The sequence below is a fragment of the Vidua macroura genome, chromosome 3 (assembly GCF_024509145.1).
Source record: "Vidua macroura isolate BioBank_ID:100142 chromosome 3, ASM2450914v1, whole genome shotgun sequence".
Lineage (NCBI taxonomy): Eukaryota > Metazoa > Chordata > Aves > Passeriformes > Viduidae > Vidua > Vidua macroura.
Window position 1 is genome coordinate 26,617,170 of NC_071573.1, and position 26,007 is coordinate 26,643,176.

At 40.3% G+C, this 26,007-nt stretch overlaps 1 protein-coding gene and 2 long non-coding RNA genes across 4 annotated transcripts in view; all 3 read left to right on the forward strand.

The window, feature by feature from the left end:
- Window positions 1–3,384: 3,384 nt before the first annotated feature.
- On the forward strand, window positions 3,385–5,841 carry LOC128804683 (uncharacterized). Of its 2 annotated transcripts, none has more exons than XR_008436161.1 (4): window positions 3,385–3,463; window positions 4,125–4,315; window positions 4,846–4,900; window positions 5,650–5,841. It is a non-coding gene; the product is annotated as an uncharacterized LOC128804683 (long non-coding RNA). The 2 variants fall into 2 exon arrangements; XR_008436159.1 differs by having other exon boundaries at window positions 3,386–3,570.
- Window positions 5,842–7,514: 1,673 nt separating this feature from the next.
- LOC128804686 (uncharacterized) lies at window positions 7,515–9,508 on the forward strand. The gene is made up of 2 exons (XR_008436162.1): window positions 7,515–7,620; window positions 9,086–9,508. It is a non-coding gene; the product is annotated as an uncharacterized LOC128804686 (long non-coding RNA).
- A 4,618-nt stretch (window positions 9,509–14,126) lies between these two features.
- The window catches only part of KCNH1 (potassium voltage-gated channel subfamily H member 1), a 176,791-nt gene continuing 164,910 nt past the window's right edge, over window positions 14,127–26,007 (forward strand). Inside the window, exons 1-3 of the mRNA XM_053974421.1 lie at window positions 14,127–14,199; window positions 25,221–25,344; window positions 25,591–25,697. Coding sequence (XP_053830396.1) covers window positions 14,127–14,199; window positions 25,221–25,344; window positions 25,591–25,697 — 304 coding nt within the window. The remainder of the gene's footprint in view (window positions 14,200–25,220; window positions 25,345–25,590; window positions 25,698–26,007) is intronic.

Here is a 26,007-nt window from a genome sequence, read left to right on the forward strand (position 1 = left end):
TGGTTTGTTCTGTAGAAATACATTTAATGTTCTTGTGGCTATGTTTTAATATGTGTTATAGGTATTTTTAATGGCACAGTGATAGTTTGTCAGTCTGATTTTCAGATGTAGGGAAAAAAATATAAACTTGAATTGCTGTATATCAAACTAAAGTCTCATGTTCCAGCTAAGAGTGTCTGACACGATCCGTTAGCCTTTGTCACATCTCAGCAATTCTTCCCAAACTTTGCCCTGGTGGCTGTCTACCCAAAACTGGTTGGTTGATTGATTGATTGATTGATTGATTGATTGATTGAAGAGTGCTAGCAGGAATACTGCAGCTGCTTTCTTACGGTGAGATAAAGGGGAGATGACTACTTGTGTCCACGCTTATGGCTACTAAGTGCCTTATAGTTGGATTGTAAGATGATATTGTTAGCGATGTTTGCTGTTTCTTGATACTTGCCTTGAAAGCAGTCCATTATGGTCAAGTTATATGCTTTTGAAAAACCTTTGGTTGTTGTGCGTCCTAGAATATGTCAGGAAAATATTATCAAGACTTTTCCTGCTTTGGGAATTTTGTGTCTTTGAAGAACTGTTTTTGTGATAGCTTTTGGCCCATGGCTATCAAAAATGCAAGTAAACAAGCTGTGACTCCTTTATGCTTGCTGTTTTTCAAGAGCTGGAGAGAAAGATTAGTAAGGACAAGGTAGGAGTAGTGGTGGTTGACTGCCTGCAAGTGCCTCAGCAATTGAGGAGTTGCAATCTCACAGTTTAATGTACACAAAAGAACTCACAATAAGAAAATGAAATGCCAGAACCACAGGAAAATCTTGAACCAATGTTTGTACTTTTAAGGCACAAAATTTACGAAATTTACAAAAAGCAGGAAATCATTATGAAAACTTGTAGGAAATTGGCATTTGTTGTTTTAGTTCTCCGAAGGCCATCTATTTGAGGCTTTTATCTTCATTTTCTACGGATGTGAAATTTGGGCATACATGTGGCACTACAACTGTATTTGACAGTTCTAAGCTACTGATAAGAGCTACTGGAAGTTTCAGTAAGCTGTTACAGCTTTCAGGAATTTTAAGTTCTTACAGCTGTCCTGAAAGTAACCTTCTGAAAGGAGTAAAGATTTCTTGTAGCATGGTTTGGAGGAGAATTGTCAGAAGAGCTTGACCTTTTCTGTTTCTGTTATTTGCGTGGCTGCTGATGAAACTACATTTTGGAGGTTACAATAAAGGGGCATAGGTTCACTTAGTCAAGCACTTAGATACTAGTAGATGCATGTAATTATTTTTTTCCCCCATGCAATCTGGAAATTGGCTTGCTTTGAGCTGTTTCTTCTCTTGGATTCTTGTCTTTATCATTCTCTTGTCTTCTGTTTTAATTTTTCTGTTTGGTTGTTTTTTTATCTGTCTCTCCACAGTTCCTCTGTCACATTCAGTATATGGGCGCTTCTGGATTAGATGTGACATGATAATCAAGTAGTTGTTTGTGAGATTGGACCTGCATTTGTTATAGAAACTATGCATAAGGAGTTATTTTAGATTAACATTAGCATACAGAATCACAGCATGGATTGGCTTGGAAGGGACCTTAAAGATTTGTGTTTGGGCAGGACAGCAGGGATCCTTGGGGTACAAAGTGGATTGCAACAGAGGAAGGGAAGAGGATAGAGAGGAAGGGAATTAGGCAATGGACAAGTTGCAGACAAGGAAGGTGAAGTTGCTTCTTTCCTTTTAGTGAAATTTTTAGTGAAATTTAGTGAAATAGAAACAGAAACTCAAAAGGAAACAGCTTTCCCAATCCATTAATTAACTCAGCTTAAAACCTACATGGCTTCTGAGGATGCTCCATGCAGGGTTGAGACCTCTTGCAAGTTTTGTTGGTGTGGGTTCTTGGAATTCATTGCAAACCAGACTCTGATTGGAGTGTGGACTTCTGCATATTACCTTACAGTGAGGGTTAATGACAGTATTAACTGCTGAGTGGTGAGCTAGGGAAAAGTAAAGACTGTTTATTCAGAAGAAACTAAATTCTTAAAATGAGGCTTTAACATGCCGATATTACTATAGAATAATATAGAATGGAAATGACCTCTAAAATTGAATCCAACCATTAACCCAGCCCTGCCGAGTCCATCACTAAACCACATCCCTAAGTGTCACATCCATGCTTCTTTTAAATACTGCCTGGGATGGTGACTCCACTACTTCCTGGAGCAGCCTGTTGCAATGCTTGACAAGTCTCTTTGTGAAGAAAGTTTTCCAAATATCCAATCTAAAGCTCTCCTGGTGCAACTTGAGGTTGTTTCCTCTCATCCTGTTATTTATTACCTGTGAGAAGAGACCAATCCCCACCTTGCTACAGCCTCCTTTCAGGCAGCTGTAGACAGCCATGAATATTCCCCTCAGCCTCCTTCTTTCCAGGCTAAACAACCCCAGCCCACTCAGCTGCTCCTCATAAAATTTTGTGCACCAGACCTTTCACCAGCTTTGTTGCTCTTTGGATGCTCTTCAGCTCTTGTATGTTATGCCCATCTCAACTATAAGTTTCTAACTCATTAAATTCTAGGTCAGGGAAAGTATTGCAGATCACATGTTTGTCCTTTTTATCTTATGGTGACAGTTTCATGCTTTCAGTTTTTTTAGAAAGAGCATTTTGACAGTTTCCTGTCTTGGGAATGTTGCCTTACACCATTTAAAAGCTGTGTCTTTAAATATTTTTAGAAACAGGTCAACAGATTTGTGATGCTTCTCCAGAAAAATTATAGATGGATGATGTGTATTGTGTGAAACCCAAAGAAGATAGAATGACCATGGAAACCTTTGGCAATATCCAGCCTGGAAACTTGTGCTTTATTGTGAAGGTTTATAATTGTTCCACAAAGAAAAGTAAGCTCTTTGTCCTCATAAACTCATTAAGAAAAGCATGCCTTGGATCAAGGTAATTTCAGATAAATTGCACTGCTTGGAGTCTGTCCACACCTCTGCTGGAAAATATATAGGTGTCATCCATCAACTCCTGTGTTTCTTTTATATTAAACACAACTAGGCCTGCTGGGTGGTAAGTGGGAGGCTTGGAGTGGACAGGGTGAGATTTATTAGTTCTTTTACACTGATGGTTGTTGCTGTTTTTCATTCAACATGCTTGAATTTTTCAAGGACTTCACATTTTAGTGGAACCAGTGGAAGATGGTGGATTTTCTACAACTCTAGAAAATCAGTCCTTCAGTCTCAAGCTAGCATTCATTAGTATTTTTGAATTCTAGGCTTAATGTTTTAAGGCAGAAATTAGTAAAAATTTATTCTATAACTGGCCATTAAAATGAAACAGCAAAGCATTTCCTGCCTTTCTACTGTTAATATTCCCCAACTGAGATTTTTTTTTTTTTTTGTAGTGCTGTTTTCCAGTTAAAGTTTTCAAGAGTTATCTGCTTTCTGGATCTGAATGGGATTCTTCTGCATCAGAACAGTTGGTAACTTATTCTTGGGAGATGAAGAAAGTCATGTTGCAGTTCCTTTGAGAAGTTTAAGGACTTCAGCAGTTGCAGACACTCCTTTCTATTTAAATGCATGTCACCGGGTATCATATCATATTGCCAAAATTTGAGACTCAGACTGTTGTTCAATGTTAGTGGTAGATACATTGAATGGAGTGGGGAGTGTTAGGACTCTCTGGCACTGTGTTAAAAATAGTACTTTGAGATAAATTATTTGTTGCACTGTAGAAAGGCTTGTTCAGGAACGAGCATAATGGGTTAGTGCTAACATCCATCTTGCCCAGTACTTTGATCCTGACAGTTCTATAGAGGAACTAATTTTGGAGTGCGTGCCATAGTCTCCATTCTGTGTTGGCAAGAAGCCTGTTCTTGGTCTTCTAAAGATTTTTACTCTGAAGTGTAAAACTTGGTAAAAAAAAAAAAAAAAAGTCTTATTCCTTTGGATGTGTTACGAAAACTTCTGTTCCACCTTTACATATTTGTAGAATTGTTTCAGTGACTTCCTACATATGAATTTTACTGACACTATATGATTATATTTTTTTCCTTAAAAAGAAATTACTTTGTCTTTTTCTTGACAGGAGGGACAGCTGTTTCTGCTCAGCCCTTTCAGTATCATTGTTTCATTTCTCTTCAGTTAATCTAAATATCTGGTGAGCTGTACTGTTTGCAAAGAGTAAAGAGGTTCTGTGTCTGGTTGATTATGATGGCACACACTGTGGGAAAAGCTGAGTGTAGCTGACTCCAGCGGCGCGTTAACCCAGGATGCAACAGCTGACTTCATCTTGTGTTACATAGGCAACTCAGGACAACAGGTCATTTCAGAAAGTCAGTCTACAGATATCATTTAACCACTTATATTTTTGCATATCCTTCTTAAAGGAAATTTTGGTAATAGCTGGCAGTATGTCTTTGAATCAGAGCACTGATGTTCAGTATTGTCAATGAAGATTCTCAGAGTGTGTATGAAGATCTTGTATACGTGGCTGAAATGCTAGCACCTCTTCACAAATAATTTGGGTTTAGGGCCAGTTGTTTCCCACAAAAGGGAAAAGAGATATTGTAATTGTTTTGGTAAAGCAGTATGCTTTTACTTTGTCCTCTTTCAATTCTGCAGACAGTTACCTGAACTACTTTTCATAGGACTGTTCAGCAGAAAGCAGAGGTCGCCTAATTGATATTTAAAGCTGTTGGAACTCTTTAAGAAATGTAGTTTGGTTCTCCTGCGTAGTGTTTACATTTTTGTATCTTTGTTGTGGTTTGGGAGGGGTTTTGTTTTTCTAAATGCAAAGCAAGTGCTTTGATTCCATGCAGTTGGGGAAACTGTGCTAAACTGATGCTTTACTCTTTATTGTCAGGTTGTCTGTCACTGTGCTAACTTGAAGAGGTGACCATTTGCTGTGAGTTAATGATGTATGTGCTCTCTCTATGAATCTCTCCTCCTTTTCCTTCTATGAAGCAGGAAGGAACACACTGTGCAAGATTTTCTCCTTGCAGTTAATAGTACCAAGCACTCATTTTTTTTTTTGTGAAAAATTATCTTTAAAGCATTCTAGAATAAAAAAAAAGAAAATGCTCTGCTATGTTACCATTGTTGTGTGCCTAATCCTGAGAAAGAGAGAACTTTGCCCCAAACACCTTACCGTTTGTTTGGGATCCAGCCAGTGTATGTAATTGGAAATTGAATTTCCAATTAGGAAAGGAAAATAAAGGGAGAATAAAGGAAACATCAGTAATATGTTGGACAAATTATGTAAAATTACTGTAACCCTCTACTGCCCGTCCATTTAAGATGCAGTGTTATTGCAGGAGTAATCTTGGGGGATTGGAAAGAACCAAATGTTAAGAACTTCACTTGAGGAAGATGATATATTTTTACATGTGGAAAAAAGGTGTACGGAGTGGTGTAGTAACCAGTAGTGGCAGCTTTTTTTGCCGTATGTCTTAGGCCTTGGACTGTTAGAACATTTTATGCAGTAGCATACTGGCACCTTCTGCTAAATTTTGTCCTCCATAGCTTATCCTACCTGGCTTCTTGTGGCTTAAGGATGGGGGAAGAAGGCAAGTAAAAAGAGGAATTTAACACTGTCTAGGACCAAAGGAAGGTCCCTGATGTATTACAAGAGTTTGTATTTCTGCTTTCTATCTTGTTGTTTCTATAGAAAAGTATACACTGTTTCTTAGACATCCCTGTGTTATGGAGCTGTGCTGGATTTTGAAGGTCAGTGTTGCTGGACTGTGTAGATATCAAAACATTACTGCTATTTAAGAGTCATGTCTTTTCCTGCTGTAACTACTGTTTGGCTCATGTAATGATCCACAGTTCAGATATACAATTTAGGAAAGATCAGCAAGAGGTTCCATTTTGAGAATATCTCTAAGACGGACTTGCAAGCAACAAAAATATAATAATTAATGAATTTTTTCTCATATAAGTAATATTTATTTTTCCACTTGAAAATTGTTATTATAATACTGTTTCACTGGATTTTTCTAGGATACAAATGGTTCTCTTAAAAGTATCCTGTTAAAAAAACCCAGCAGCTCAACAACAAACAAATCAATATGGCTGTATCTGCCTATTCAAGTTGTATTGTACAGTGTTGCCAGGAATGATGTTCTCTCTTCTCCTGTCTGAGGCAGATAATGACTACATAAATATGAAACTAAAATCTGCAATTTTGCATTTGAGGGTATGGATCAGTACATAAAGGGTCAATCTACAGTAGCAAAATTGTGTTTGGAAAGAATGAACTGTTCTCAAAATTTCTGCTGAAGTATTTGTTAAACTGAGAGGAAAAACAAAAGCTCATGCCTACACAACTTCAGGGTGAGAAAGTTGGATACCACTAGGACCTTGCTATTGTTGGTTTCCACACAGTTTTTAGAAAAACACCCACTCAACTTCACTCTCAGCCAGTGCTTTAAATTCTTATTGCTGAAGATGATGTTTTTACTTGCTCTTACATAGTTCACTATCTTCCATCTAAATTACATCCCTTTTAGTGAAGATGGATTTTGTCCTCAGTTAAATTAAACTAATTAAAGCTTGAAAAATGTTTTAGTCTGGTAGTGTGTTATGAGGTCCATTTGTGTTAGACACATTGTTCTAAAAAACCAAAGAAATGACCCAGGTTTCAGAGTTACACTCTGAGCCCACTGCCAGAGATCCCTCCCTATGGATACTTGAGAACTGGCAAGGGCATTTTTGATATGTGATGTTCTGCCGGTTTATTGTGTAAGCATACGCTTCTAACAAGTGCGTTCCCACCCCATCCACTGTTCCGTAATTTCACCTTCCCATGTGCCACATGCTGTATTTCAGTTTGGTAGCTGCAGATAGGTCTGGATATTCTAAGAGAATGTCCTGATACTTCTCTGTACTGTTTGACTTTACATAGAAGTTTTTGTATTAATTAACTGGTAGCAGTCTTTGCTTCATAATAATAGATGGAAGCCAAAAAAAAAAAAAAGAATCCTCTTCTACTTGTAAAAAAATTAACCAAAATTAGAAAAGACAGTAGTAAGTATGCAAGTGTTTATGAAAATCAATAGCTCATATGTTACTAGTTACTAGGTATGAATATGAGTCCAGTACTGATAAAGACCATGGAAAAAACTGCTTTTAAGATATGATCAAATTTAGAAAATTAGTAATTTTTTTTCTCAGTGCAATTGCTGAAGATAACAATAAGACACTAGTTAGAATGAGAAAGTTTGTTATCACTTTATTTAAATTTTAAATTAAAAAAGGCAGTACTATGCTAGTTATAAAACCCTTCCTTCCCTCCCTCCCTGCCAGATTTATGCTCCTCAGTTGTTTGGCTACTTCTGCTTTTCTCCCCCACTGTCAAAGAATGCAACAAAGTTTTGTCTACACAGAAAGCAATAATGCATGTGAGTAATGCAGCCTGTTGACATTAGTAAATGGGAAATATGTGGTGAAATGCTAAACTCAGGAAAAATATGAAATAAAGTGACAAGAGTTTAGTCTGCTTTTTTTCCTTCTCTGTTCTAGAGGGTTTTTTTTTGTTTTTTTTTTTTTTTTTTTTGGAGAAGCGGTTGATTTCTGGCTGTTGATAAAACTTCCATAACTGAAAAAGTACAAGGAACTGGTATGTTAAAGTCTTAAGGTAAGAAACTTCATAGAGTATGTGACTTCAAAGCAGGAATTTTGAGTATATGTAAGGCAAAACCTATAAAATAAAAGCTTTGTGCAAGAAGTTTATTCACTGTGCTGAGGATAGTTTTATGCTGGGTACTCTTTAAGGTGTGTTTCTTGGAGAGGCTGCTTGGAAAGAAGCATTAGCAGTGCCTTTACCACTGTCAGCCTCACAGGTAGGATGCTTTTGTCCAGAAAACAAACAATTTTTAAGACTGTTGGGCTTTTTAAATTTACTAAAGAGTTTAGGTTATGTTATAATATGGGGAGTCTGACTCAGTATTATTTGGGAATTTTTTGTACTATTATGTTCTTGGAAAATGCTATATAGTAGAATACAAAGGGAAAAAAAAAAAAAGAGGACCTACTAGCTAACACATAAGCATATTCCTAACTAGGAGTTACTTTTTCTGAATCTAGGCCTAAACCATCTAATTTTCAGTTTTATTTTTTGGACAGTATATAATGAAAACATAGGATTAAAAGTGGATTTAAAAATATTGTTATATTAGAGACTACTAGGCAAGAGTTGAGAGAGAAAGGTACACTTAGTATCAATACAGTAATTCAGCCTGCAGAGCTCCTTGCTACTTTACAAAAAACAATCACCCAGAACTATGGGTTCCTTGATTTAATGTGGACAGAGCATGCAAATAAAATTGTTACAATTACTTAGCAGGGCCCTGCATTCTGTTAGAATTCAAGCAAGCTGCATCCGAACTGCTTAATTTTGCCTTGTTTTATATTGGTCAAGAGACACAGGAAAAATGAAGCCTGTGAAATACACAATAGATGTATTAATAAAAAAAAAAAAAAAAACACCAAACCTGGAAAAAAAGAAACTATGGGTATTTTCTTTCCCTTCTCTGAGTAACAACAGCAGGAGGTCACTGCCTCTGCTCTGAGACAGGGAGAGACTGTGGCCATGTCAGGACAGGGTTGAGCCAAGAGGATTGAGTGGACACAGCTGCAGTGAGGGGCAGGGTGATAGTAGCTGTTGTCCCAGACAAGATATGTGGTGACTTTATGTTAAAATAAAACTAGGGATTTTATTTTTTTTTTTCCTCCCTAACTCTGGAAATCCAGGATGCTTCCTCCTGTTGAAATAAATGAAGATGGACATGCTTTCCAAATGGGGGAAAAAATTTCTATGCCCTTTTGAGGTGTTCTTTAAGATGGAACAGTTCCTCCCTGTTAGCCCACACTCCAAATGTTAGATGTATAAATAAAAACTGTACTCCCTCATCAGTTTTATTTTGAGATTTTTTTTCTTCCTTTCAGAACATTGGCTTTTTTTTTTTTTTTTAGTTATTTTTCCATAATTGTTACCCATAAAAGGTCTGGAGGAAATTCAGTAATTCCAAAACTAGAAAAGTGTCAATATTTATTGTTTGGCAAATTTGTTATGGCTGCTTGGAAATACTAACATACCTCAGTTCCTAGGTCTACAGTCTGCTGTGCAACTGGATATTTCTTTGAGTTTATTTCAGACCCCAGAAATAACTGGACCTTTAGGAACCTCAGGCTGAACTTGACGAATGTCTCAAGATAGTGTAGAAATAAATGGAACAGTTTCAGTAAGATGCACAGATATCTTCTCAAATTCTTTCCTTTTGATGGGCACATGTGCTTGTTAAACTACTGACTTGCCTTAGTTTTAAGAACTTTTGTTTTTCATTGCTCTTCCCACAAGATAACAAATAAGGTTAATCACAAACAACTAAGTATTCATAGATGTTATTACTTAACAGGAGGCCTTTGCCTGCATTCCTTTGGGGGTAAGAAGTTGTACAATAATGAATGCTTTGTTGATTTGAATGTAAAAATAAATGAATAAAGTTATAATTGTTTCTTCATCATAGTTGGAATTCAGAATTTTTTTTTGTTTCCTATCTATATGGCAGTGTATAACTTGTGTATTACCTTCTGTAATTTGTTATTCTATCAATTAATGTATTTTATTTTGACAGTTTGTGAAAAGCCATATGGTAGTTTACAAATTGAACTCAAAGATCGAATGCTCTTTTTGTTTTTAGGGTTGGTGGTAGCTTGTTATAACTGTGTTATGATTCTTGATTTTGACACTTTATTTTTTACAAAGAGCAAAAGGAAGTGTGCAAAACAGAGACAAAATCAAAAAGACCTGAAATAAACAAGTTCTTTTCAATATAAACCAGCTAAATTCTTAGCCTGTGAGATGTCCCAGCTACCACGTTTCTTTACCCATTTGATGCTGTGACAATGAAATGACAAGTCCCAAAGTACTGGCAGAATCTAAGACCTGGCCTTGTGCTACTTTGGAAGAACTGGGTTTGTCCAGACTGCGAGGCAGCAAGAGCTGACAGATGAACATTACAGCAACTTTTCATGCATTTGAAAAGGTTGGTGATTTTTGTGACTGCAGAAGGAAGAGTTTTTAGTGGCTTCTAAGACCAGATGACTTAGTGGCATTTTAGGAAAAGCTTTCTCACAAGATTTGTTAGACGTTAAAAAAGATTGCCAAGAGACTCTTAATGGCTGACAAAGGGGAAAGTTTTTAAAGTTACCTTAATATCTCTCAAGGGTGAACCACGTGACAAAGTGAAAGAAGTGAGTTCTGTCCAGTTCCAGTGTTTTTATTTCATAGATGCTGTGGGGTTAAATGACCTTCCCATAAATTAATTCTTGGAACTGATGTTTCCAAGGTGTTTGTGTGTATGAACACTGGAAGTTGACAATCACATTAGTAAATGGGTTGATGTAAACACAGGCTACATGTAAACTACATGTCCTGACCTAGGGCCTTGTTCAGGAAAGAACAGGCTGAAAGAGCAGCATAATGCAAGACAGCTGAATGTCTTCTGTAGCAAACTATCACTTTTTATATTAGCCTTAAATTGAAGTGTTAGGTATTTAGTGTTCTGTCCAGTAGGCTTTAGCAAACATGCAAATTAAGCAACTCCAGTTTTCAAATTTCAGAAAAAATAATAGCTGGAGAGAGGTAACCCACTGGTAATGAAGTTGGACAGAGTACATGTCCTGCTTCAAGTGGGGCTTTACCTCCAGCTCTGTATCATTTGCAAAATTTACCAGTGATGGTGAGAAAATGAGTATAGAATTCAAAATAATCACAGTAAAACATTATCACAGTGTCCCTCTGCTCTTGTGGTGAAAAATTCATACTGCCAGCAAGAATCATATTTTGCATATTTTGGGGGGAGAAAATCCAAAGGAGGTGGAAGATACAGAATAAATCTTCCATATGTTATTGGATCTAGCAGAGAGGTAGTTAATTTTCTCCACAGCAGCCCCCAGGGCTGTGCCTTGGCAGCTGTAAAGGTGCCCATAAGACACCAGTGTTTTGGCTGCTGCTGAGCAGCGCTGGCACAGCATCAGTGCTGTCACTCCATCATCTTCTCACCAGGAGGGTGGGGGTGGGCAAAATCTTGGGATGGGACATAACCAGGACAGCTGACCCACTGACCAAAGGGTGGGTCCTTTGTGATGTCTGCTGAGATACAGAAGCTAAGGAAAAGGAGGAGGGAGGGGGGACATTTGTTATTTACAGTGTTTATCTTCCGGAGCAACCATAGTGTGCTGAAGCCCTGCCTCCTAGGAAGTGACAAGACATCACTCACTGATGGGAAGTAGATAATAACATCTTTGTTTTTCTTTGTTTTTTTCCTTTGCTTGTGTGCAGGTTTTTTTTTTTTTTTTTTTCCCTTTTGCCTTAGTAACCTGCCTTTTCTTGACCTACAAGGGTTGTTTTCCATCTTATTTTGCTGGGGAGGTGAGTGATAGAGTGGCTTGGTGGGCACATGGCATCCAGCCAAAGTCAACCCACCACAATTTGCTATAGCATTTTAGTCATTTGCAAGTGTTACAGGGTAAATGTAAAACCAATGTAGATAAAATAGCACCTTTGACATGAAACTTTGGATTAAGCATGACACTGAAAAATTAGGTAATCAGAGACTGGACCACACAATGCAACATAAACTGCAACCAGCCCGTACTTCATGGAGCTCCAGAAAAAAGTCTTCAGTTTCTTACTCTTATGTCACCTCATTCCCACTTCTGTGTACTTGCTGATTCAGTTTAAAACCTTTTTCCTTTAAAGGCCTCAAAATTCCTGTAATGTATGTCAGCTACCAAGTGTCTCCTAAGTCATAGATATTCCTGCAGAGCCCAGCAGAAGCAAAGATATAGTGTGCACTTATTCCTCTGGTACAGTGGCTTTGAGGAATAATGAAACACTACTCCGCATCCCAGTTTTCCAAATCTCACTCTTGGTTGTTAGCAGTTGGGTAAATTCAAAGTGTCAAAGGCTACATTTACAATTTTGTCAGAGAGCTTAGAATCTCTTCAGGCTTGGCCTGTGCTGCTGAAGCTAGCAGGAACTAAGTAAGCTAGGGTCTTTGTATGGATTTGTTGGTTTTCTTAGCTTTTATAGAGATGGGGTAACAGATGTTTTAAAAGATTTTATTCTGTTATCAGTATTGATGAAGGGTGAGACATAAGAGATGTAAAACTCAATGCTATTCCATCAGAAGCTAGCTTATTTTCTGGTTACAATACTTTATAAATGTTTTTCAGCCTATTAGCTTTTACCAAACAATGCTGCTATCACTTCTAACACTAATCACCTATATTTTTACACTACATAGTCTTATTACAATATATCTTTCACAGTTCTAATTCTCTAAGATATCTAGTCTTTTTACAAAAAATGTATTTTAAAACTTATTCAAACTTATTTCTAGTTCAATCTCTCAACAATGTTATCTCTATTTCATGACCTCCTTAAATAAACACACCTTTTTTCAGATATAAATATACAAAATTATATGAACTTTCTGTCAAGTTTTAAAAATTCTTCATAAATCTATTTCTCACATGGATGGTTGTTAGGGATGCTTAGACATGTAAAGATGCAAATAAATGCTTCTATGGGCTCTTTTAAACCCCAGCATTTCAGGGACAGTTAGTGGCCTTTTTGCAGCTTCAGACACTTGATTTTTTTTTTTTTTTTTCCTTCTAACCTGCCTCTGTTTGGCAGCAAATAAATGCAGGTGTCCAGCATACAGATAATCACCAGTTTAAAAGAGGTTTCTGTGGCACAGCTAATTCCTGCCTGGCAGCTGGGCTGGCCCACAGGGGCTCTAGGAGTTCCCCAGGTGCCCAGCTGTGTGAGGGACTGCTGGCACCAGGATGCTCAGGGACTCGATCTGTAGCTGCTGCTGCGATGAAATTGTCGCCTGCCTTCACCCCTCGAGTCTCACACTCTTCATGTAAAAATGCTGTAGGAAGCTGGTGGCAGGGAGATCAGACTTCTCAGGCAGTGTTGTGTCACAGTCACTGTTTGGTCACACTGTTTGGCTGAATTGGACCATGTGCGTGGCTGTGCTGGAGCTGACTGTGGCTCCTGGCGGTGCTGTGGTCCTGGCCCAAGCCTTACCCAGGAGAGAGCAAGCTGGGCAGTGCCAGAATTCTGTGAGAGCAGTGGTAGTGGTTAAAAATCCTGGCTGACACAGGCCATCGTGTTTGCCATACTTTATTTGTTCACGCTGTGAGAAATAGCTTTTCCTCAAGCACATGAACATGCAGAAACATACTCTCCCTGCCTCCAATATGCCTTGAGCTGCGGAGCCTGAAGGTGTTACGCTTAATGAGGCATTACAGCAAGTAAATGGCAATGCCAGCAAGAAAAAAATATGCCTTTTAAATTTAAAAGATCTGAGTATTTTCCATTTACTGATAGATTGGTACGGGGGAACAACAAGGTCGATTAATCTCTGAATGAAAACTTGATGTCAGTTAAATATCTCAAAGAGTTCAAGACCTGTCAAAGGTTATACTTAAATAGTTTGTTTCGCTGCTTCCACGGAGCTGTTAATCAGTTGACCACTTAATACTAAGTAGCCTTCTGACAGAAATCATCGTAGGCAAACGTGAAGTGCGACCCGGGATAGGGCGGCGAGCAAACGCTCCGGAGCTTCGCGGCGATCCACCCGGGGTGGGATATGGGGGTGCCTCCGCCGCCAAGAGAGCGGCTGCCGGGAGTTTGTGAGGGGTCTTTAAACACTCCGCGTTTTTCATCCCCCGGGGCGCGCCGGCGAGGGGTCGAGCACGGCGGCAGCCGCCCCTGAGCGGGGCAAGAGGCCGGCGGAAGGCGCCGTCCTCCGCGGACGGGCCGAGCGCTCCCGGGGCTCGCAGCTCGCGGCGCGGCGCGGCGCCGGCCCCAGACGATGGCGCTGCAGCCCCGGCGTTGCGGCGCGGCGGCGGCCGGCGGGGGTCGCTGCGGGGCGGGCCGGCGGCGGCGGCGGCGCGGGGCTGCGGTGCGCGGGAGGCGGCGGCGGCGGTGCCGCACAGCCGCTGGTGCCGGTCCCGGCGGGGGCATGAGGCGCGCGGGGCGGGCGGGCGGCGGCGCGGCAGAGCGCGGGTCGGCGCGGCCCTGAGCGGAGCCTCCGCGCCGCGCTGCGCTCCCGCTGAGCGACTATGGCCGGGGGAAGGCGAGGGCTGGTGGCGCCTCAGAACACGTTCCTGGAGAACATCGTGCGAAGGTCTAACGGTAAGGAGGCACCGGGGGCGAGCTCTCGCCGGCCACAAGGAGCCCGCCGCGTCCTCGACGGGGACAGCGCCGGGCGGGGGGCGCCGAGCCCCGGCCGCTGCCGGGCGGCTCCGCCGAAGCGGCGCATCCAGGTGCCGGAGCCGGTGCCGCCTGCGCCGCCCGGGTCCTGCCGAGAGCCCCCGGCCCGGGAGGCTGGGCTCGGGCTGCAGGTGCGCCGGCACAGCGAGCGCCCAGCCAGCCCCGGCGGCCGCGGCGGGCCGGGATCCGCGCCCCGGGGGCGAGCGGGGGCAGCGCCCGGTCCGGGGCGGGGGGCTTGGGGCGTCCGGCGAGCGGCAGGGGCTCCGGTACGGGAGGACGAGCGGTGATTCAAGATGGTCCCTGGGCTCGGAGAGCCCGGTGCGGGGGCATCGGCCAATTGACAGGGAAGATTTGTCATAAGTGAAGAGAGAGTTTGCCATTTTAAGGGCTGAGGGCAGATTTTTTTTCTTTCTTTCTTTTTTTTTTTTTTTTTTTCTAGTGCACTGTAACCAGGTCTGTCTTTTGGAAAACTGTGGAGTGGAAAATGCCTCGAATTTCACAATTGCATGCAAATATGTATTAATGCTATCCAGATTCTTTCACTTAGGGACTTACCAAAAGCTGCTCCTCTGTAAGCCGGCGACCATGCAAACATTCATGGATTTGTTTAACCTAGGCATGTGCATTTCTTTTAAAGCCCCGAGCCTCAGTTGTGCCATTTTTAATGCTTCTAGTGACTTCAGTGGGGTTACATCAGGGATTAAGAACTTGTAGTATGGTTGAGAATATGAGGATCAAGCTCCTTTTGAAGACAAGAAGAGTTAATTAATTAAAAACACAGTCAGTTTGTTCTGATAAGGCAAAGACAATTAACCCTCTTGATAAGCAGCTAAAAGCTCAAATGATCCCAATAATGATTTCAAATTTTTTTAATTGGGCAGAATTATTGGAGAACTAGCCTTTGATAAGACCATATCTTCACATAAAATTGTGAGGCTCTTTTTATAGGTTATTTCTCTCTGCAACTTTCCTGTAGAAGGGAGGGGGTTGGAGGCTGCATTCCTGAAAAAATTACTCTCCAGTCTTACAGTGAATCTTGCCCTCTTATTTTTTTAAAGTCTTTTAAAATTAATGTTACATGTCATCACATTCAGGCTGCTTCTCTAATCTTCCAACAACAGTTATTGAAGGTTTTTCTCAAAACTGTCTCAACTTTGTAGATTATTTTCTTCATTAAAAACCAATTTCCTCTTTTGGCTTTCAGTGCCAAAGCCTCGATGCAATAAATCAATTGAGGCTTGGAGATGGGGGAATCATGCAGCAGAAGCTATGTTCTGTTTCTTCCTCTATTCCCCCATTATTAAGAAGGTGTCATAACAGAGCGTGGTGCTAGACAGCACAGGTAGAATGGCAGCACTACATTTCCAAATGCTCAGCAAGTCCTGAGGGCTGTAATAAATACAAGTTTTTAGATTAAGCTTGGTAGGAAGTGATGCACAGTTCAGACATACTAGGATATCTTAGGGAATTGACTCAGGTTTTGAACCCTATTTCTTCTGTGATATGCCTTCAAGTTTTTGCTGGACCAAATCCAGCTTTGCTAGAAATGTGGTGCTGTCACATACCAATGTTGGATGAATCAGTTTTTCTAACCTTAGTCTGTTTGAAGAGACAAGGATAGACTCCCTTCTCTCGTGCTGAGGCCAGGCTGTGCTGACCAGCACGGGGGTAGTATGGAAACATGCCATGTCTCATCTTGTCCTGCCTACTTGGCCATTGAGATGATTTGGGATGCCCACAGGATGAGTGCTTAAATGGGCCCATAAAGCTTGAGGTTTGGCTCCCCTTTCTTGGTTTCGTTCAATTGGGTGGTAATGTGACCCACAATGAAGCTGTCTACGCCATTTGGGACATGCCCAATAAACCTTGGGCTTGTTGTCAAGCTTGTATTTGCTGGCACGTGCAAGCAAATTGAGTAGTGCCAACAGATATTGAGTTGATACAGATATAGGAATGCTCCTAATTTGCAGAGAATTCCCTTTGAGAGAGAGGATTTTTGTCACTGAACTGTATGTATGTAATGTACTAAGTGCTTCACGTGAACTTGTACATGAGATGGGTATCATCAGTCACAGGTGGACTGAGGAAAGAATGTTTTTAATCTCCACTGGTGTTAGCTCAGTGGAAGGGGCTGTATGGTGATAACAAAGGAATGGGCATGCAGCCTCTTTTGCAAGCATTGCTCTAAGGACAGCACTAATGACACCATTATTTTACCAGTTTAACAGGAATTCTTTGGACAGCCTTTCATGTTAGATGTGGGACTGGTGAGCTGATGCACATTCTGTGGCTAAAGGTAGTAGCGGTGGATGTAGACATGAAAGTTCAAGGTTTTTTCCATTAGGGTTAAAATTTGGCTCATGTTTATAGCACACCTTCTGCAGCAAGACTCGCCTCCAACTGCTTTGGTCTGAATTGTCTGCTTCAGAGTTATTAGGAATGAGAGCTTCTTCACAGGCTGCAAGTCAACTGAGACAGGTTCTCATGCACTGAATGCCAGCCAAAAGAGCTGTGCTAGGGTTCGAGCTGCAAAGCATTTCCTTCCCACACACTGGAGTAAAGAGAGGATGGGCTGGCCGTAGATAGCACACACAGGAAAGAACATGCAACATGTCATCTTCCTAGACCTGTGGAGCTTGTCTGGTCCTTTGTGATTGCTTCTCACATAAAGACCTTCTGCTTGAAGTGTGAGCTTAAGGTTTGTCCTTTGAAATGAGGGACACCATAATTCCGATAATCTTGTATTTAATGTTTAAAATCTGTGTTTCTATACTAGCCATGCAGAGCTAGAAAAATAAACGTTGCATGCAGTGGTTGGCTGACAAAAATTTCTTTGAAGCATTGAAATATTTAAAGACCAGAACACCCAGTGGGACAGAAAATGAGCCCATGCTGTAACACAGTGCAGTATATAAAGAATCACTAGCCCCTGATGGGTACTGCTAATGTGATATTAATGTTTTTCTTGGTAATGTAATACATCCACAGTATACAAGCACTGTAATAATAACAGTTATAATCCTGGATCATGGCCAGGGCACCCATGTCAACTGGTGCAGCTTATTGTAGAGGATGTGGTTATTTGTGATATTCCAGTGCTTTATCAATATCTGGAGACAAAAATAGTATTTTATTTATGTAAATGCCAGCCGAATTCTTCAGTCCTTCTTTGGTCAGAATTCTCATTGAGATGTGTGAGAGTTGTACATGTATAAGGATGGCAAAAGTAAGTCCTGTGTTTACATGGCTTTGGAATTTCAATGGAAGTCACAGGTACTTTTCTGATTTATGGACAAAATAAGGAGATTGAAAGAAGGGTAAGTTAGAAGGCATAAGACTTGTGTGAATTTAATTTTCCTTTCACAAAATCCCCTAGGAACACACTAAGGAGACATCAGTTATGGAAGCAAACCTGCATCTTTTGATGGAGAATGCAGAGTTCCCTGTAGAGGGAAAGAAAAAGCACCTTCAGACATAGATCTTGAGTATAACAGACATTTGCATGATTTATGGCATTGCTTTCATTACAGGCTATAAAGTCCCAGTACAATAAACATTTTGCATCCTGGGCATGCTAACCTTGTACCATCATCTGAGACGTAGGAGAGAAATTAACTTTATTATAAACACTTCTGAAACTGAAAAGACTGTTTTTGTCTTCAGCCAGAGAAAAATGCAAAGGAAACTTAATGGAGAATGAGGAATGAAAACAGCAGACCTTCAGAAACTGCAAGAGGACAGCTTGTAGGTTCTGTGTTAAGGACATTTTCCCAGAAGAGAATTAAACAATGGGTTTTATTGCTTCCTGATCTTCCTTCTTTCCCATGTTAACAACTGTGGAAGCACATATTTTCATCCATGCTTTTCACACAATTGATCAGGAGGTTGAAATACCTATTTGCTATTGACAATCTTTTTTTCTCAGTATCACTGGAATTGAATGTAATTTTTTTTTTTCTGCTGGCTTTTACTAGGCCAGAAGTCTAGTTTTGAATGTGCGGCTTTATTCATTTAGGAATGTACGACCTGATTTGGTTAAAATTACTTTTATAGATAGTAAGGAAAAAAATGTACAGCACAGAGATGAAAGGTAATGTGCTTTAAAATTAATGTTCTGAAAGCTCAAGAAATTTTCCTGTGATAGTTCAATGTATCAATCCAGTTTTACATTAAATCCTAGAACAAGATTATAAAACAAATCTTAATGAAACCCATTCACTGGAGAATTGTTAATGCATTTTTCTAACTCATAGATAAAAGTAAGTGGGGAGTTAGGTCTTGTCTCAAATATTTTTAAGGCTATAATCAGTAAATCAAATGGCTTCTTTAAACTAAAGAAGGACTCATAATCGATGCAACTAAAGTATGCCTTTTCTGGATTAATGTTCAGATCATATGAGATGGGAAAAACAAACCCCTGACCAGCTGAATGATGAACTCTCACTGCTAAAGAGTGCTTTTGTCCTTTAGTAAGAGTGGTGCAATGTCTGACTCTTACCAACTGATAAAATTTCTCATTTCTGAAAATCACCTGATTATCTCCTTCTAATGTCACATGTGTGTAAATGTTGTGGGATTTGTGTTTTAGTGTTTATTTTGGTTTTTTTTTTTTGTGGGGGGGGTTGTGTCGGATTTTTAAAGTTTCTCAGTATGGACAGTACTTCAAGGAGAGGTGACAAATCATGCTATCCATAAAATACATATGATGCCTTTGGTGCAATTTTGGTGGTATTTCAGCTATTCTTGTTCTGTTATTCTGCAGTAATTTATTTCATTTAAAAAAATATAGATAATTATGGAGATTTTATAGCCACAAGTGTTAGAACGATGCATCATTTTCAATTTAAACTTTTGTCATGGTAGATGCCTACCATGAAATATTTTCTATAACAATGCAAATTAAGAATGTTGAGATGGAAAAGGTAGTTTTTTGTCTATTCTGCTGGCTGCAATTAGCATTTATTTTCTGTCATGGTTTAAAGTGACTCACTTGAAGTTGTTGCTTTAGTTAGAGTCACTCTTGTTATTTGTGGAAAGACCAATGATATAAATTTTTTAATAATTCTTTTCGACTTAATTTTTTAATAATTCTTCTCAACTTGCTCTTGCACTTTGCTCTTGTGTACACATGACAGTGTAAGTAATTTTTGGATAAACATGAAATGTCTGTATTTAGGGAATTGTATTCATGCTGTAGCAACCAAGGAACTTTAAAATCCATTTTGTTTTGTAAATTAAATAAATAGTTATATAAAACTTTTACAAAACAGCCCAAATGAACCTATCTATAGGGGTTTATGTTCTTTGTATTACATTGAGCTTAAAAAATTTGACCTCAATATTAAGGATGGATGATTTTGAGGCCACTATATCATTATCCTATAGAGAGATCAAGTTGTTCAATGGGATATGAATGAATGAATACAAGGAGATACTGAGTGAGCATGAGTATTCATGCAACACCACTGGCTTCCACAGGAGGATGTGGATGGAAGAGCAGAATTACTCATTATTTTTATTTACCATATGAATAGTCTTTCTGTCATTTGAGCAGGTCTGTACTTGCTCTGACTACAATTACACCACTTCTGTTAGGATGAAAATGTGGTTGGTCCCTGAAGTGCAAGTCTTGAATCACATATGTGCAAAGAAAGGATTGCATAAATACTTGAAATTCAGTGTGACTTATTTGAACTGACTTCGGGCTATATTTTGATCGCAGAAGTTACATCTGAACAATGTAACTAATCAGTGTGACTAAGTGCTTCTGGTTTACTTTTTTTTTTCAAAGCTAAGACTAAACATGAGCAAAGATTCATACATACCTATCCTTTGTTAGCAATTTTGACAGGCCTACTTATACACAATGTTTGATAGAAATCAAATGCTCTGGGAAGAAATTAGACAGAAATGAAGCAATCTTTTCTCCCCCCAGTATCCAAATGATGCCATTTGTTATGCAAAGTCACAAGTTTGTAAATACCACATGTCCCTTGTCCTTAAGCTGTATGACAATCTTTACTGCTATGACAGCAGCACATGATTTTTGCCTGCTGCACATTTCTTACGCTGGCTGTGACACAGCATCTCTGCTGTTCTGGGCCCAGCTCAGGCAGCAGTAGCTGTATCCTCTACCCCTGTTCCACAGGCAGGGTAAGAAACACATGTGATGTGCAGTTCTTTTAGTTCTGCTGTAGAAGTGGTTTGTGCTGGGTAATGCTAAAGAACTAGGTTTGCTTCCCTGAAGATCCATGGGAATAGTTTGAAACAGGATAAAAAAAGACCTGCTGGTCTCAATAACCAGGGCTGTCATCATCCAGCATGAGGGAGGCTGTGGTCTCAAATGAGGAGGGCAATTCTCCTTCTCCTTCTCCTTCTCCTTCTCCTTCTCCTTCTCCTTCTCCTTCTCCTTCTCCTTCTCCTTCTCCTTGTTCTCCCTCTCCTCTCTCGTGGGAGAACAAGCACGTTTGGTGAGAAGCAGGTCTTCCCATCTTCCCACCATGCTGAGCCTGGTTCTCCTTTTACTCAGGGGGGAATAAATTGGGAACAAACCTTTTGAGTATTTTATTTGTATGATGAAATGTACTGTGGGAAAACATATTAATGTATTTAAATCCTGTTTGTGCACTACACAAACCCAAGCACGATGGGGGATTTGACAGACCCAAATATGGGAAAGTGCAGTGGGCACCAGCCCCTCTTGTTACTGGGGTCTGCACTAGAACTGCCTGGGCAGAGGTTTCCCCTCAGCTTCCTCTGTGCAATGAGGGAGCACCTTCAGTGTGGGAGTGTGTCTGGCAGTGCTGTGGGAATATGTTTGGCTGTTGATCTCTGACCTTCTACCACTGTTTCCCAGTGATGCCCACCTGTGCATCACTGGTGGGACAGGGAAGGTAGAACTAGTGTGCTGGCCTCTGGAAAGAGATGAGATGGCAAGATCCATGTTACAGGAGAGGCTGGGATGCAGTGGCAGAGAATATGTAGCTGTGCAGGGCAATGAATGGTAGGGGGGAAACATTTCAGTAACTTGCTCCACGTTCATGCAAGGAGGTGACCACTACTTAGTCAGTCCTGGCCAGATAAATGTCTGTGAGTGCAGCTTATCTACAGGAATTCTGGAAGCTGATGGGCAGTTTTGGTTAAACAACGTACTAAATGTAACAGTAGGATTCAGTAGATAGAGTAGTTTTGGTAAGATGGGTGCTCTAGACACCTGTGATTGTTACTGTTAAAAGGACCAAGGTTATTTAGAAAGACATTTTCTGATTCTTCTGTGATAGTCTGTTTTCTGAGTGGAGGAAAGTACTGGTTTCAGTGACTGAGTGAAATCCATTCTTACATTTTGGAAGGAGCTAAAATGTTTTTCTTGTTGCTTTTAAGTGGTCATGTCTATTTTAAAGTGATAACCCAAACTGGATCTGACATTAGAGTGTGTAGATGCTGACGTGGGTATACTGCAGTGAGCAGAACTAATCTGGAGAAAATGCAGGATAGAAAATATGAAGTGATGCACTTCACAAAGTAACCCATGCTGCAGAAGCCTGCCCTATTCATGCAAGTAGTTGTGCTGCCTTTGTGATGCTACAGCTCTTACCCGTGTTTCTGCAGCACATTGTGCTCTGTGCTGCACCTCTGCGTATTTCTTTGCCTCCCAATGGTCTTGTTCAGACTGTGCCAAATGCAACACAAGCCAGAAGCCCAGGTCTTTTATATGAGCCTGCCCTCTCCAGTTCTAGTTCATGTCTTCTTGGAGTTCATAAGAAGGGCCAGTGATGCTTACAGCTTCTTCTTGGGCCAGGCAATACTGCTAACACAGTTGCTATTGTGATAGAAACTGATTTCCAGGTAGGGGAGTTCACTGAGTCCTTTGAAAGATGTGCTTCAAGTCACTAAATAGTTTTGATACTGCTGCTATTACTATTATGTCCATTTCATCCCTGTATTTGAAGATAATTTAGCAGTGGATTTCTTCATGGTCTTCCTCTGGCCAACTCCTTTCCTGGTCTTGCTGACCCACTTGTGAGTCCCCGAGAGTCTCTGCTCTGTGATACGCAGAGTTCACTAGAGGATCCCTCATGCTTGTTGTGTAACAAAGCCACAGCTGTTTCCTGGTCTCTGGGACCCTGTGTCCCTGCAGATGGAATGACAGTATTTGCCTCAGTAGATGTTATTCAGTATTTTCTTATGTTAGCAAAAATTACCAGATTATGAGCTGTCCTCAAGCAGCACATTGTCAAGGATGTCAGCACAATTGAATGTAAGTGATAGCAATGAGGACAGCCCTTCTACTTCTGGGCTGTCTGTCAGAACAAGCTATACAGTGAAGTTATAAGTGGGAGTCCTTATTTTATGCTGTGTCTTGCCAGCATTCACACAGGCCAGACAGTGTTGTCAGAGACACTTCTGAAGAAATTAGGTGTGTTTGTCAGCTATGTAAAGCCTGGATCAAAGAAAGGTCAAGATGCATGAAGTTGGAATTAGCTAGAAGGGAGAGACACTTATGAAACAATGGGATCATTAAAATCTCTGACTTGTTCTTTGTTTTGATAGTTGTGCAAAATTTTTCCTTTAAAGCTTTATGGGTACATAGCAATCTCAGCTTCCTTCTAACTCACTACTAAATTCAGCCGGACTCTCATGAAACATTGTACTTCTACATGTTAGAGAGGCTCATCCAGTGTTGACTAATAGGTGTGCATAAAATAAACCAGCCAAGTCATACTGACTTAAAAACTCATGTGGTGAGGATGTTGACATCTGTTCACTGTGGTAGCTTGATGATTAGAACAGTCATTCAAGAGCTGAAATAATGGTTGAGCTTTCACTGCTCTAAGGTAACCTACATCTTTTAGGAGAATGTCCAAAGTGCTGTTGAGGGAGAGAAATGTGTGAATGTTCTCTATGCATCCTTTGGAAACAGTCAGTCCAAAAAAATTGAGCTTTGCTGGACCAAAACATAAGTGGGAATGTGATTCTTCAGCTCCTGCAATAATGGCAAAGAATTGACTATTAACTGTGAGCACTGGGCTTATGTTAAAATATTAGGTATTGTAACAAACATGGGAAAGGGGGAAAAAACCAACCTTACAATATCCCCCATTTTAATTTTTTTTCTGTGGTTTAACTTGGTCAGATTTCTATTTGCCGTGCTAAAGTTTTTCAGTTCTCCTCTCCAACACTGCTCACAGAACTTCCAGCACCCAAGTCCTTGAGAGCTGGGCATCTAGGGACTAGACTGTTGCAGTCTCAACTTTTGGAGCTTAAATCCCTTGTGGATTTAGGGCTTTGTTTTTTCCTGTAAATAGGAGACAAGAGCATTTTTGTAACTCACAGAAGCCTTGCCGGGCTAGATAAAAGTAGTATTATCACTGTGATGGTTATCAGAAATGTGTCCTATATAGCCTTCAATGAAAAAAAACAAAGAGATTTTTTACCTGAAGACAGTAAGGTTTAAGTGTGAAAGGCAGGCAAATTCTTAACAGGAACTCCTTAGGAAGTAGAGAGAAGGGAAAGTTACCTTTTGAAAAGGGAAGGCAGTCAGAAGCAATTCTTAAGCAATTCATGCATGGAATAACAGTATTCAGATCAGGGCAGGACCTTGCCCAACATTTGTATTTGCCTTTTTTTTTGGTCATTTGTTGTACTTCCTGATGAGATTTTAAAATATCCAAACAGAGTCTAAGGTAGTGTTTATAATAGACACTCAAAAGCACTTGCTTTAGCAGTGAGAAATGACTTGGCTTACTTATTCGTAGGAAGGGGTAAAAGAGATGTATTGTTTTGGGGAGAAAGTGCTTCAACTAAGCAAAACCCATGGTATTTAAAAGGGACTGTGAGAAACAAAGCAGCTAAAATATCCTGAAATTATATTACTGGTGGATTTCACTCTAAAGAGTGTATAAAAATACACTTAATCATGCTTGTGGAATTGGGCAGTGGATTTAGCCAGCTACAGGACTGCTTTATTTAAACCCACTTGAAGTTTGGGGTGAAAGATTTTGAAAGGGGAAATTGAAGCAAACTAAACTCTCTGCGATTAATAGGTAAAATGTCATTTGGTTGGAAGAAACATAAATGAGATCTATGGATGTGTGAGCAGCTTGGTGTTGATATTGAAACGCAGACACTGTAGTGGCCTCCCATAAGGGCTCTCCTTAAAAATGAGTGCCTCTTGATCTCATGTGACTGCCCAGCCTTTCTTCCAAAAGCCAGAGGGTTTTTGCAGCTGTGACAGGAGCCACCGTCTCCTGCTGCCTGGCAATGCCCAGGGAGCAGCACTGCTGTCTGTCTTGGCACAGGTGTAGGTTTGAGTTGAAAATCATAAAAAATGTGGCATGCACAGCCCCAGCAAGAATGGAGACGTGAATCCTGTGGTGTTTTTTGTTTGTTTGTTTGTTTTAATATGGATTGAATCTCCTTCTGACTTGTATTGAAAACAAAGAGTTCCTTCTACTGGTGTAATTGCTAGCCCTTAGTTTGGAGTGCTGTGCTGTACACGAGTATTTGAGCTTGTGTGGCCAGCAGTGAAGGCAGTGTGGCAGTGTTGAGAGGAGCCCCTGTGTCTGCATTCAGGGAGGAGAAGTATTGTTTATGTGTTGGTTTGGTCACCTGGAAGAGGGTTCACATTCAAACTGAGTGTCATGTGGATCAGTCCATGTGGCACAAAGGGTAACAGTTTGGTGGATCTGTCCTCAGTCAAGAGATGAATTTTACCTGCCTAACCATCGCGTGTTTTATTTATGCTCAGAGTAATTAACACTTCTTTAAAAATAAAAATTTACTTAAAATTAAAACCAGGAATAATCCTGTTGACTGCAATGGGAATGATATCTGGGAAAACTGTGCAGGGGCTGAAGCAGTTGGGATTGGCTTCTGAAATGAGTATTTCCCCTAATGCAACCATAGCTTTGACTAATGTCTAACTGATGTGTTTTTCCAAACAGATACTAATTTTGTCTTGGGTAATGCCCAGATTGTGGATTGGCCCATTGTGTACAGCAACGATGGATTTTGCAAGTTATCAGGATATCACAGAGCAGAAGTTATGCAAAAAAGCAGCACCTGCAGGTATTTGAGAACAGATTTATTTTCTGTTAAATAGCTTGTAGTGTTGTGCCTGTTGCTTGAGGAGAAAAGTAATCTGTTTATTCCAGTTTTATCTTTTATCTCCTGGGGCTACATCTGTCAAATATGCTTTCCAGGTGAAACAAAATCAAAGAAGAGCCATTTCTAAATAGGTCCCTTTTACAGGGTAAAGAAATGGCTTTGTGTCTTTGTCTGGTATCTGACTTGAATTTCTCCATTTATTTGCAGTTTTATGTATGGAGAGCTGACAGATAAAGATACAATTGACAAGGTCCGGCAAACATTTGAGAACTATGAGATGAACTCCTTTGAAATCTTGATGTACAAGAAAAACAGTAAGTAGTCAATTGGTTTGTTGATTAATGTAGGTGTGTAAAGTTGTTCTTAATTGTAGTGTAAACTGCAATTCTGTCACCCTGGAGGACAGTGCTTTATCTAGGGCTAAATAAGCCCCAGTTCTGCCACTTGATCTGAAAGGGAGAAATGAGAACATTAGAGATGAAAGTCACTCAGGGAGGCAGAGGAAGCTTTCTAATTTGTTCTGACATTTAGAGTAATTTGTCTGTGATGCTTTAAGACAACACTGAAGATTCCATCAACAATGGTAGTACACAAGCTAGGTTTAGGCAAGTTTCCACTACAGAG